Source organism: Oryzias latipes, chromosome 10 (genome assembly GCF_053564925.1).
Source record: "Oryzias latipes strain Hd-rR chromosome 10, Olatipes_Hd-rR_3.1".
Lineage (NCBI taxonomy): Eukaryota > Metazoa > Chordata > Actinopteri > Beloniformes > Adrianichthyidae > Oryzias > Oryzias latipes.
The window spans coordinates 19735312-19747884 of NC_136246.1; the positions used below are offsets into that span (position 1 = coordinate 19735312).

The 12573-nt window shown below is 42.0% G+C and overlaps 2 protein-coding genes and 1 long non-coding RNA gene across 3 annotated transcripts in view; 1 reads left to right on the forward strand and 2 right to left on the reverse strand.

The window, feature by feature from the left end:
* The window catches only part of ndst1a (N-deacetylase/N-sulfotransferase (heparan glucosaminyl) 1a), a 48444-nt gene extending 42662 nt beyond the window's left edge, over positions 1-5782 (reverse strand). The window contains exon 1 of the mRNA XM_004073471.5: positions 5537-5782. The gene's annotated coding sequence lies outside the window, so the exon portion shown is untranslated. The remainder of the gene's footprint in view (positions 1-5536) is intronic.
* Positions 5783-6324: 542 nt separating this feature from the next.
* Positions 6325-8001, reverse strand: LOC144994886 (uncharacterized). Its single transcript, XR_013658567.1, has 4 exons — positions 7883-8001; positions 7122-7233; positions 6627-6703; positions 6325-6452 (listed from the first exon to the last, which is right to left on the reverse strand). It is a non-coding gene; the product is annotated as an uncharacterized LOC144994886 (long non-coding RNA).
* rbm22 (RNA binding motif protein 22) lies at positions 7842-12573 on the forward strand. Its single transcript, XM_004073311.5, has 11 exons — positions 7842-8011; positions 9148-9201; positions 9287-9316; positions 9422-9554; positions 9657-9757; positions 10010-10182; positions 10340-10540; positions 10641-10805; positions 11087-11169; positions 11799-11927; positions 12013-12573. Exons 1-11 carry the CDS (start codon positions 7958-7960, stop codon positions 12168-12170), a joined length of 1281 nt encoding a protein of 426 aa, XP_004073359.1. The 5' UTR covers positions 7842-7957; the 3' UTR covers positions 12171-12573.

Here is a 12573-nt window from a genome sequence, read left to right on the forward strand (position 1 = left end):
ATCTTCAAATCATTTGCTGCAACAAAAAGAGAAGTTTGAACTCTTCTGCTTTGCTGTTCACAGTAAATTCTTGTCAGCAACAACAGAATTTTCTCTTAACCTCTCTTCTGGTCAGCATTTGTGGAAGTAGCTTACTGAAAGGTTAAGGCGATGGAGGACCACGTCTCCTATTTAGTGGAATATTAAGCATAAAGTATGAAACGGAAACAAGACCATCTAGCAGAAAAAAGACAGAGCTCCTCTGAAAGCCAGCAACCAGACACATCTGGATTAAAATGACACGAGAACACTAACAACTTCAAAATAAAGCTAAACTGAAAAATGCATAAAAATCCACATTTATTCAAAAATGAGGATATAACAACATGTCTTTAAAAATAAAAGGAACACTTCAGTGATTCTCGGGTTGACTTTGACTGCATGTAAAAAGACTTTTGTCATCTTCCCATAATGCATTTCTCACAAAGGGCTCGGCTTTTTCCATTCGCATCAGCTGGAAGCCGTTTGCAACAACGCTGCATTCAGGTCGAGGCATTCACGGGCAAGGGTGTGCATGCTTTGACACTGGCTGAGGGTGTGTGTGTGTGTGTGTGTGTGTGTGTGGTATCTGCGATGCATTCAAACATTTAAAAGAAGGCATCAGGCAACAGTACAAACATGGCCCCGCCCCGCCCCTCCACCACCTGTTTTCCTCTTTAGAAGTTCACATCCCTGAACTCTGAGTCCAGCAATATGAGCTTAAAGTCCACCGTGTAGGAACTGAGAGAAGCAAACTAAATGATAAAATAGATCAACTTGTGCTTTGTTAACCAAAAAACAAAGATTCTTCTCAGCCTTAAAAACAAAAAAATAAATGAAACCCCTAAATAGGAAAAGTGTGGGGGGGTGTAATCGTATCCGATGACTGATAGCACTTATGATGAAGACGGGGTTAGAATATCCTGCAGTGAAGTGGTGCGTTCCCATTACTGCATCTCTCCATCTCTGAAAATGGCTTCATTAACAGGCCAGTGCAGAGAGCTGGCTCGCCGAGTGCATGAGCGCGCCGTACCCTGAGGGTCCATCGAAATGGCTGAGGTGAAGTCCATTAACACCCGACAGCTTGTTTTTTGACCACTAAATAAAACAGGGCATTTTTCTGTGTCTTGCAGTAAAAATAGCCTTTAGCTGAAGGGCTAAAGTGCACGCAGTTCTGAAAACTGAACCGAGAGTAGAAAATCGTACAAGAACCGATCCGAAGGGAGGTGGAAGTTGAAAAATTACACAGGGGTCAAGGTCTTATCATCATGTGACTGTGATTTTTATTTTTTACTGACAAGCTTCAATCAGAACTGGTGTGGAAGTGGGAGAAAAAAAAAACTTTAACCCTTGTGCTATCCTAGGCACTTTAACGCTGGGAGTTGGGTCATCTAGACCCACTAAAAAGTGCACTGAACCTTTTTTCTTCAATGATTTATGATCTTCACTGGTGTCCATGGATTACATGAAATCTTTCCACCTTTATCCACCTTTGTCATGGTAGGGAGAACACGTCAATGTAAGGGTGGGGTCATCTAAGATAGCACAAGGGTTAAGAATGTCACCAGTGGAGGAAATAGTCCTTGATCTATGCTGATTCTGTACATTTACCCAACCCAAGTGAATGGGTAGGACTGGGCATCAAACTCAAACACAACATTTCCCTCAATAAAAAGGCAAATACATTTACCATATTTTCTGCACTATGCAGGGCACTTAAAAGACTATTTTTTTTCTAAGAGCAACTTTACATATGGATTCATTCTGGTTGTGTTTACTGATGTCTAAGCTGTTTTGAGAGGTACACGGCGGTCTATCAAAATGTCCGTTTTTTTTTGTTTTTTTTTAATTTGCAAACAAGGTGGCGTTTTATTGTAAAAACGGTAACGTGGCTAACATGCAGCGGTGTTTTTTCCATGATACTACTAACAAGGTTGGGAGTTTGTGTACCGGTAGTCACACTAATGTTTGTTCTAGTGGTATCAGAGGTTGGGTTTACAGGTATTGTAAATACGTTAACGTGGCTATCATGTAGCGTGTACCAAACAAGTTCTAGAATTATAATGAACGCAGTTAATAAAGTCTGTCTCACTAAATGCACCTTTTAGTTAGGTGCATCTTATACATGTCTGCTGGTGCGCCTTATAATCCGGTGCACCCTATAATGTGGAAAATATGGTACATAAATTCATTACATAAAGTCCATTTCTTGATTGTTCAGTGATTTTCCATCTCTCACTGTTTAACCAAACCTACCATTAGGATGAAACTGTCCATTTGTTTCTAGGTAGGCATACCTTAAAAGTCAGCAAATGATCAAATACTTCTTTCAGTTACTATTCATGACTGAAACCGTGAACCAAAATAGTGGAAGGAGGAAATGGCTGTGTTAAAAGGAGAAGCAATAAAGAAAAAAAACAAGATGTCTTGTCTTGCTGTAAATCCATATCTCGTATAACTTCCCGCTCTCCTGGCCCACTTACTGACCCTACGAGAAACCAGAGCCGGCCAGCTCTGGGCCTATGACATAGCTCTTCCTTTCCCAACACTTATGACCCAGTCACCTGATGAAACGCTACACCCCAGTTACCATTATTTGTCTGGATACTGGAGCCTGTGGAATGTATCAGATTCCTGCCTCAGGGGGGGTGGGTGTGCACCTTAGGAACATGGTCCGGCCACAGATAGCCTCTCCTGTTCTCATCTCTGTTTCCATTCAGCAAAATTCCACCAGAGGCCAGCAGGATTTAACCACCCCACCCCCCCTCCTTTTTTTTTAAGGCACTTTAAATTCTGACACATATCTCTTCATAGGACAGAGAGAAGTTCTCAGCACTGTTTCACAGCTGCCGTCTTTGCCCGCCCATGAAATAAAACTTCCATTCTCCATTGGTGATGGCAGGACACTAAAAAAAAAAATCAGCTTTAGTAAAAAAAAAAAAAAGGTACACTACATAAATCTTAACAAGAATACCATTAACTTCTGTGCAACAAAGGTGCAACCCCTCCCCAAAACAAAGCAACGATTATGCCGTGCAGTCCTCCAACCTGTATAGAGTATCTATGAGTCACTGGTCTGCGTAATTCAGTCAAGGGAATTATGACAGTGGAAAATCATTTCCTTCAGCCGCGGATAGGAGGCCATGGCTAATCGTTCAGTAATCTGATCTGCCTGCATACTGTAGCCTTCAGCTGCGCAGCTAGCCTAGCCAGGCAGTCACACATGTGGACACCCCCGGTGCCTGCCAACTGTCTAATGGAGCCCAGCACCATTCGAGAAGCGACTCTCTGGGTTTTTCCTGAGGATTACAGCCCGCATCATATGGTTTGCTAAAACTAGGTTTTGCTGAGCTGCCTACTATGCATTTTTCCTTTGACCCTTCATAACCTTCGCCGCGTAAAAATGCAACATAATTCTACGTAGAGTTGGCGTAATAAACTCAAAATCCCAAGGCAGTGAGGAAACATCCGATTGTGCGCATCTACAGGAAGTCCAATTCCAATGGGAGATTGTAGTATTTAGTGAAGTAAGTCATTACTTTATGAAAATGAAGCAGCACTGGGGCACAAAGCAAGGCTTATATCCACTAAAAAAAAAAAAAGGACAGAAAAAAGTTGGGGGTGCTCAAGTTTTGGAAAGATGCCTGGCTTTAGCTCCACTCTAAAGAGAGGTCTGCTCCCCACACACTGAGAGTGCCTACAAGGGGCAGTGACATGGAAAACTACAAGAGCTGGCATGTTGTGAGCCCTGTAGCTCCCAACAATTACTCTGTGTGGCTTTAAACGTGATGGTAGAGTTACTCCACACCATTATGTTGACATCCTCCTCTAGGTGGAGATAACAATAAGGCACTCAGGGCTCCACTAGGCAAACAATGAGTTCCGGCAACCAGTCCGATCGTCCCTCATCCTGAAAAAAGGGCTGCTTGGTGACACGATTTGTCAGAGTTCCTGTGCTTTTATCGGCCTTGGCGCGCAGGTATTGCATCCCCAGATGTGTCTGAAGCGAGGAGATGCTAGTGCATGATCAAATGGACGCAGCGACACGCTGGCAGCTGAAAGCCGCCCGATCACAGCGCGTTTGGCCAGATGGAGGTTTAGAACAACCAGACAAACAGTTGGCGTGGATAAACAGAACACAACTTAAGATTCAGCAAATTTAATAAGCATGCAACAGCAACCATCATGCTTTTTTTTTTTTTTGCTCTTCCCCTCCTCCTCTTAATATGTAATCTTCAAATGGAATAAGCCCTATATTTTTCAATCAGCAAAATGCAAGCTGGAACATGTGGCAACTAGAGGCTTATGGGTAACAATACTATGAAGCACCGGTCAGATAAACCTCATGAAGCCGGCATGCAGCTGAAGGAATGTGCTCTGCAAAAGTCCTTGTGACTTTGCCAAATCCATTTCCAGCATGAGTCAATGTTCTCTGTAATCTCTTATTCAGCTAGGAGCACCCCAAGGTAAACCATATCAGGCAGGTCTGGACTGTCCCCCCTACACAAACCTTCCACTGTTTATATTACTGAACATCTGCAGCTCTTAGTAGAGACAGACCTTTGCTCTACCAACAAAGGAGCAGCAAAACTGGCCTCGCGCGTACAGGAAGACACTGCTCCAATCTCGCAACAAACAGCCAATTAAAACCGCCGAATCCCATCGTCCTACTTTTCCCTCAAAAGAAGTTTGGAGAATCCCGCGTCGTGGGATGCTCTCCCACCCAGGAGGGCTGCCCGTGTTTGAGGCGGTTCAGAAAAAAAATACGCCTGACTGTTAAAACCTTCGTAAATAATAAGCCAGTAAGGGATTACTGCAGGTCATAATAATCCGACGCGTCGTATCACAACACGGAGCCTGTTACCACAGCTGAGAGCCAAATCCCACTCAATCGTTTATAAAAGATTGTGTTGGGAGCCATTGCATTCCACTTCTAGTCTTTTGTCCGCCTCTTGTCATGTGTGGACTTGCAGAATGAAGTGAAAGACGAATCATCCTTTCATTTGGATTTGCACACACTCGTTGGCTTCTTTTTTTTTTTTAAATTAGACGCGCCGGGGGGGAAAGCAAGGATTATTTTATTGTTACCCCTGAGTTGTTTTGAGTCACTTACTTGAAACGAGCATATCCACGGCGTTAAACGCACCGCAGCGGCTACAAAGTTATCAAAACAAGTTGCTCGGTGGCCGCTGGTGCATTCACGGGATTCGATCGCGGTACTCCGCCGTGAAAATCTCGGTGCAAACCGGCTGCAGCTCTAGCTTCTGCCGGGCACTAAACTTCGAGCAGTGAACGCATCCTTTCATTTTTCGCGTCAGAGCCAGGCTAAATATGAACGCTGCCTCTGGGGCTTTTTGTTTTATCTTCAGTCGAGGGGAGTCAGGCATTGGCCTCAGCCTCGCGCGAGCCAGACAGCGAACACGAGCCCGGCCTGGGAGAGCGCGCGGCGGGGCTCCGCGGTACCAAACACAGGCGAAAAGCAGCGCCAGCACACTTGTTTTTGTGTCGACGTACTCACCTCGTTTTAGCAGATTTCGGACGCTCTCGAGCCGGCTGGAAGGAAAGCGGCGCTGGATTTCGAAGAGTGAACAGAAAAGGGTCTCGGCTCGCTGTTGTCCTTAATGTGGAAGCGGCACGGCCGACTCGGCTGGGAGAAAGCTGGAAATGTGAGGAAGCCCCTCTCCTTCTGCAGCGTTGTGCACCCAGCAGTGGCCCATAACTGTCAACAGGTGGCGCCAAAGCGACACTTTTTTTTCTTATGCGCATGCATGCATGTTGAAGTCCTCAATATTTCTTGGGCTTATCTGCATCCCTGCTCCACGGTGCTGGGATTAAAGGGACCTTGATCTTCTGTTCGCTAATACTCTTGAACCAATTTTCTTGTGAAGTGATGCTCAAATTATCTTAACAGATTTCTTTCAAAAATGTCATTGAAAAGTAGCTGTTTGATTTGCTTTTAACAATTTTTTTTGGGGGGGGGGGGGTATCGTGATTTATTTATAGATAAGAAATTACTTTACAGGCATACATTATGGCAAATGAAGCGTCACAAAATATGCCTCTGGTTACAGATGATCTTATAACAGAATATACAGTTCTTTTCGGGGGGTTTTAATCAAAAATATAAAGAAAGCTTGGAGTATAAAACTAATACAGACAAATTCAGAAACAGCCCCACTGTAGAGTTGAGGCATTAGCAACAAAGAACAGCAAAGACACCTACAAATCCACTGGCCTTGTGACTCATGAGGTTGGTCATTTTGATCTCTAATTAGCTAAATTTGAGACAAAGCTTTCCTTCAAAGCAGTTTGGCCATCTCAGTCTTTTCACATGATAGAAAGGACGGGGTCACATGACTCATTAAGATATGGAAGGTGATGCCCTGAGGGGGAGTTTCCTGTGGTGATCTTTTCAGGGATGTTCTTGACGGACTCTGCTGGCCAAGCAGAGAAAGAAAACAAAAGGTTAAAGCGGATGGAAATTTCCATTCAGCGCCTTACTGTGGAAGCACAAGCACATGGTATGCCCCTGATTTACAACCAAAAGTCCATGAACCTCTAAAAGCACATCCCAAAACGGAGGGTCAATATAGTTGTTTTTAACTTACATGTGGCCTGAAAGAGCTCTGCAGACCAGTTAAGTGGGCCTGCATCTAATCTCTGCTCTGTGAATCCACAATCTGACCTGTGAAGTTAAATAAACATTCAGGATTTAAAACCCACTCGTAATCTTCAGCATCCTTCGCCTCACTAATTGGAATTTCACACAACAAAGACACCATGGCCTGAATTGGACCAGGTAAACGGGTAAACTCTAACTGGACAATTGGCTTTCACAAGCTCCCATACACCTGCCAATCAGCCAGCCTGTCACTTCTTCCGTCTCTGGAAATGACACAAACTCAGGCGGCGCAAACTGTTGGGACTCACAGTTTTTCATAAACCTAAAACACTTTACATCACCTTTTTGCATTTATCATAGATTTATGATCAAATGAAAAATAAATAAATTAAAAAATATATTAGATTATTTAGCAATACATTAAATTAATCATGTGTTTATGAGGAAAACTACATGTGTTTAAACTTCTGATAAAACATACCATTTTTGTTGCATAGCTCCTCTACAGAAGTTAGATTTTTTTCCTTCAGACGGAGCAGGTCATGGACATGGATTAGGTCTAATCCGGAGTCCGTAATCAGGTTAACAAGTAACTAAAAAAAAAAAAACTATTAACCTTTAGTTCCAGAATAGAAATAAGTTCATGGTCTTTAAAAGCAATAGCATTAAATATTGTTCCTGAAATAATAAAAGCTTTTTTAGGATAACAACAACTGTTTTAACAAAGCATTCATTATGCTTTGCTGAAACATTTTCTACTTTTAGATAGATAGATAGATAGATAGATAGATAGATAGATAGATAGATAGATAGATAGATAGATAGATAGATAGATAGATAGATAGATAGATAGATAGATAGATAGATAGATAGATAGATAGATAGATAGATAGATAGATAGATAGATAGATAGATAGATAGATAGATAGATAGATAGATAAGTTAAGGTTAAGTTAATTAGTACTTACAACTGATTACTAAACTTTACTCACACAAATGTTAAGAGCGCAAGAATATTTTCGAAACAGAATGAACAAAATTTTGTGACGCTTGTAAAAACTTGTTATCCTATTTAAACAAAACTGTTGTTTTTTCGGGTGACATCAGATAGTTGAAAGTAAAGATCTTAAATTGTCAACACTGGCACACCATATTACTGTCAACACGTCAAACCAGTCCAACTCGATCCATTCCATTGAGGGTTTGATCACTAACAGTTTCTGGTGAAAGAGCGACACCCACAGGCAAGTCTAGGACCTGCAGCGCGGTGCATTGTGAGTTGTCGTTGTCGGCCCGGTTCTCCTCTCATTCAGCAAAATGGCGACTTCTCTTGGATCCAACACCTACAACCGACAAAACTGGGAAGACGCGGTATGTTGAATTGCTTTTATAGTTTAAGTCTAAATGTGTAAAGAGACCACACATCAATTTTATCACATTTCAAGAATACTATTACCCAAAAGCCTCTTTGATGTGTAACAAGGTAGCTTCCCGCTAAGTAGCATAGGCTAATGCTAATGCGGGAAGCATGGTAGCTAGCTACTGTTCTTCGTATCGTTACAGTAATTGTAAGTCTTTAAATCCCTTAATGGGTCAGGCAAACACAGATTGTGGATCGTTGGCAGCTAGTATCATCCATTTCCAAAAGTCCAAACAGATTTATCAACCTAAACGAGGCTCGGCATGTATGCTAATTTACGTTAGCTTTAGCTGCCTTACGATGCTGAAGTCATGTTGGTTGAAATGTCATATTTGTAAGACCGACTCAGCATAATGTCAGTCAAAAACAATTATTTTAGAAAAGTTTAAAGAATAAAGTATGTAGAATAATCAGAGTTTTAAACAATAGACCTGTTTGTTGATCTCAAACCATGATGTTGCAACCTCGTCATCACGAATATTAAGAATTCATGTATTTTTTTTCGCAATTGCTGTTACAGGTTTCCTGTTTGATTCCGTAACAGTACTTCTTCTCTTGTTTGAGAATAAAATATGAGCTAAAAGATGTCTAAGTAATTGATTCATACCTGACTGGCATTTTTAACGCAGTTAATGCGACACTTAACCAATCCGATGTAAACTGGGCAACTTAATTTAAGTTCCCACTGTGGTCCTAATGTAAATCAAGCAAATGTACAATTGTACCTTTAAATCTTAACACGACTATAAAAGATAAAAAGTGTTTGTGTCTTCCCTTAAAGCATAACACAACCAGACATTTGATTAGTTTTAGTTGAAGCTACAGTCTAAAAACTTTGTAACCCGAATATGTAAGTGATGTTTGAGCCCAATGATCTGCCCATGTTTGGGGTTTTTGGCTGATGCGGTCAGAAGGATGGAAACAGCATCCTTAACCAGATGGAAAAGTGGGTGATGCTGAAAGCTTTACTACCCTCACATGTACATTTGTCAAGCAGAGGCTGAAATGTAACGGTATCCCTTCAGCTTGAATACTAGTAAATGATTAGCTGAGAATTGTTGAATCCACGTTTTCTTGTCTGTTTCAGGATTTTCCGATTTTGTGTCAGACATGCTTGGGGGAGAATCCTTACATCCGTATGGTGAGTAAGTTTCCAGCTGAATTATTTGTAGGTCTTGTTTATGAATTCACATTAATCATATTAGTTGTTTTTTTTTTATATACAGACCAAAGAAAAATATGGAAAAGAATGCAAGGTATGGCTTTCTGTTAATTTTCCTTAGCCTTCAGAAGAATACACAGCTTAAACTTGAAATATTTTATCTTTAAACTGGATTTAAAGTTTTTCTTCTTTCCATTAGATCTGTTCTCGACCCTTCACTGTATTCAGATGGTGCCCGGGGACTCGAATGCGTTTCAAGAAGACAGAAGTCTGCCAGACTTGCAGTAAAATGAAAAATGTTTGTCAGACATGTCTGCTTGATCTAGAGTATGGTGAGTCTCGGGATCTTTCTACTTAAATTTGGATTTGTGTACCCCTTGTGCAGGTCTTATTTGTCAGTGTAACACTTTCTCTTGATGTGTTTTGATTGACAGGTCTGCCTATCCAGGTCCGTGACACAGGCCTCACAGTTAAAGATGAGATTCCTCGCTCGGACGTGAATAAAGAGTATTACACACAGAATATGGAAAGAGAGGTAGATTTCCTTTATGTAATGACTTTTCTCTTCAGTAGCATTGCTTGTTATGACGTATATTATTTTAGGTTGCAGTCATTTCCTTTACTTCCAAATTGTTTTCATATTGAAAAATGCAACACAACTTCCAAAGGTTTCCCAGTTCCTTTGCAGCTCTCAGGAGTCTGTAAATATCACTGCACCGAGAACAGCTTGGAGCATTTTGATCAGAACTGCACATTTATTGTCATTAACGACTCGTCGCATTCACAGATGGCTAATTCCGACGGCACACGGCCTGTAGGCCAACTCGGCAAGGCTACGAGCTCAAGTGATATGTTGCTCAAGCTGGCCAGGACCACGCCATATTACAAGAGGAACCGGCCGCACATCTGCTCCTTTTGGGTGAAGGGAGAGTGTAAGAGAGGCGAAGAATGTCCCTACAGGTGAGGACTAATAGCATCTGTAACCAAAAGACAAAGGTGCTGCTGTTTGGTAGATCTGAAACTGTAATCCATAGTTTTATTTGGTTTAAAAGATAAAAAATATATACCAGCATGTTGTGTGTCTTTGGGTTTTATTCCTGTGTTTGCTGCATTTCAGGCACGAAAAGCCCACCGATCCCGATGATCCTCTGGCTGACCAAAACATCAAGGACCGTTACTATGGCATCAATGACCCGGTCGCTGACAAGCTGCTAAAGCGAGCCTCAACCATGCCCCGACTAGACCCACCAGAGGATAAGTCCATCACCACTCTCTACATAGGCGGTTTGGGAGACAATGTCACGGATGGAGATCTCAAGTAAGGTTTTTTTTTTTTTTTTTTCTGTCTTTGTCACAACAAGAAGTGACAATTTTGATGCCTTTATACTGTGCTTGAATTTCTATGTGTACTCTTGCAGGGGTCACTTCTACCAGTTTGGTGAAATCCGAACCATCACTGTAGTCCAAAGGCAGCAGTGCGCCTTCATCCAGTTTGCCACGCGCCAGGCAGCTGAAATGGCCGCAGAAAAGTCCTTCAACAAACTCATCCTTAACGGACGGAGGCTCACTGTCAAGTGGGGGAGGTACGATGACTCTTGGTTACTGAGGAGGCCGTGCTGTCATTTGCTTGTTAAACGCCAGATGTTCTTAAAAGAGCAAGAGCCTTTCAAACTGCCTTGAGGTGAAGCCACCATCGATGTTACAAGTGTTGGGAAACGGCTGAGTGTGGCGTTTAAAAAGTGGTTATTAGAAACACAGCAGGAGCTTAATTGTAGCACACAGGTTCTTCCCATCTGGGAGATATTCTGTCACCTTTTTTTTTGTCTTTCAAGTCAATCAAAATTCAAACCTGTTTGTCTTTTAGGTCTCAAGCAGCGAGAGGAAAAGATGGTGTCAAAGATGATGAGCTTGGCATCAGACTGGATCCTGTACCTGGACTTCCTGGAGGTAAGTCTTCTCTCACAGGGGGGGTCAGTATTTTATGTGTGCGCACATGCAGTTCAAGTCAGGGGTGTTGGCGCCCCTTTAGGAGGTCAAATCATTTTCCCATAAACATAACCACTTGCTAAAAAAACGATGTCTCTAAGAGCCACTTATTTGGATTTGTAAGATGCTGAGATCCACACGTTACATTTTAGTTTGGGATCTGAGGGTTTTTATGAGAAACTAAACGGTCATCTTACATTTTACTACACTGTTTTTTAAAATAAAGCACATTTGGTTATTTTTTGTTTTCATCAAACAGCAGTTTTCTAAGCGTGTTCCTTCTTCGACACACTTTGATGAAAATGGTGTTTTTAACATTTATCATGTTCATTATTTGGATGATGGAGGACATATTTGAAGAAAATTAAACTCAAAACTGCATTTCTGAGTATTGTTTGTATTCAAATTCGTTGATGATCAGTAGCAGATGAAAAAATGCTGTTGGGGTAAAAATATGTATCTGCGGGGTAGAAAATCCGCTGGGCGGGCAAAAGGCTTCCTGCTCCGAGTCTCAGCCACAAGAATTCAGAATCTGGATTAAGATGCAGCAAGAACATCTTTTTACCGCCTTTAATTCTTCTCTTTGCCAGCGCTGCCTCCACCTCCAGCTTTAGATGAAGAGGGTCATGCCAACTATTTTAACCTGGATCCCAGCTCCGCTCCTGCTGTCATGAACATAGGTTTGCCTCCACCTCCAGGTATCAACCCACCTCCTCCAGGTAAAAACATGGCTTAGACTTACTTCTAAGTGATGCAGAAAGAAAAATGGAAATGGATACTAAAAACCTTCTTTTGCCCACGCAGCTTTTGGTCCTCCAATGTACCACCCTATGGGTCCCATGGCTCCACCTGTGCCCCCTGCTATAACGATGAGACCTCCGGGTGCAATCCACTACCCCTCCCAGGATCCTCAGCGCATGGGTGCTCACGGCGCTCACGGCTCCCGTCACATCACCGAGTGAAGTCCTGCAGTAAACGTTTGTCTCGGTTTCCTCACCATGAACCTGGTCAAGTGTTTTCATGTGACAGCCCCAAACCTGAAGACTTCACATGGATCAGTCCTTCCTTCTGTACACAGCCCCACATGACATCCAATGAATTCATTACCTCAGTATGTCTCAAGAGGAAAAAAGTGGAATAGTACTCCATCACTGTGTAGCTTCTTGCAGTTCTAAATGAACACAAAAGACTTCCAACATGAGTGCTGGCCATGATTACTGTTGTAAAGTTCTTAGGGGTGGACCTGTTCTTGTCTTATTTTGCATAGTGTCACATAGAGCTCGATATGGAGGATTAATTCTAAATCTGTCTCTTTTCTGATTTCTTTTTTTTAAAATAAATTTGATGCAATATTCCACTGCATAA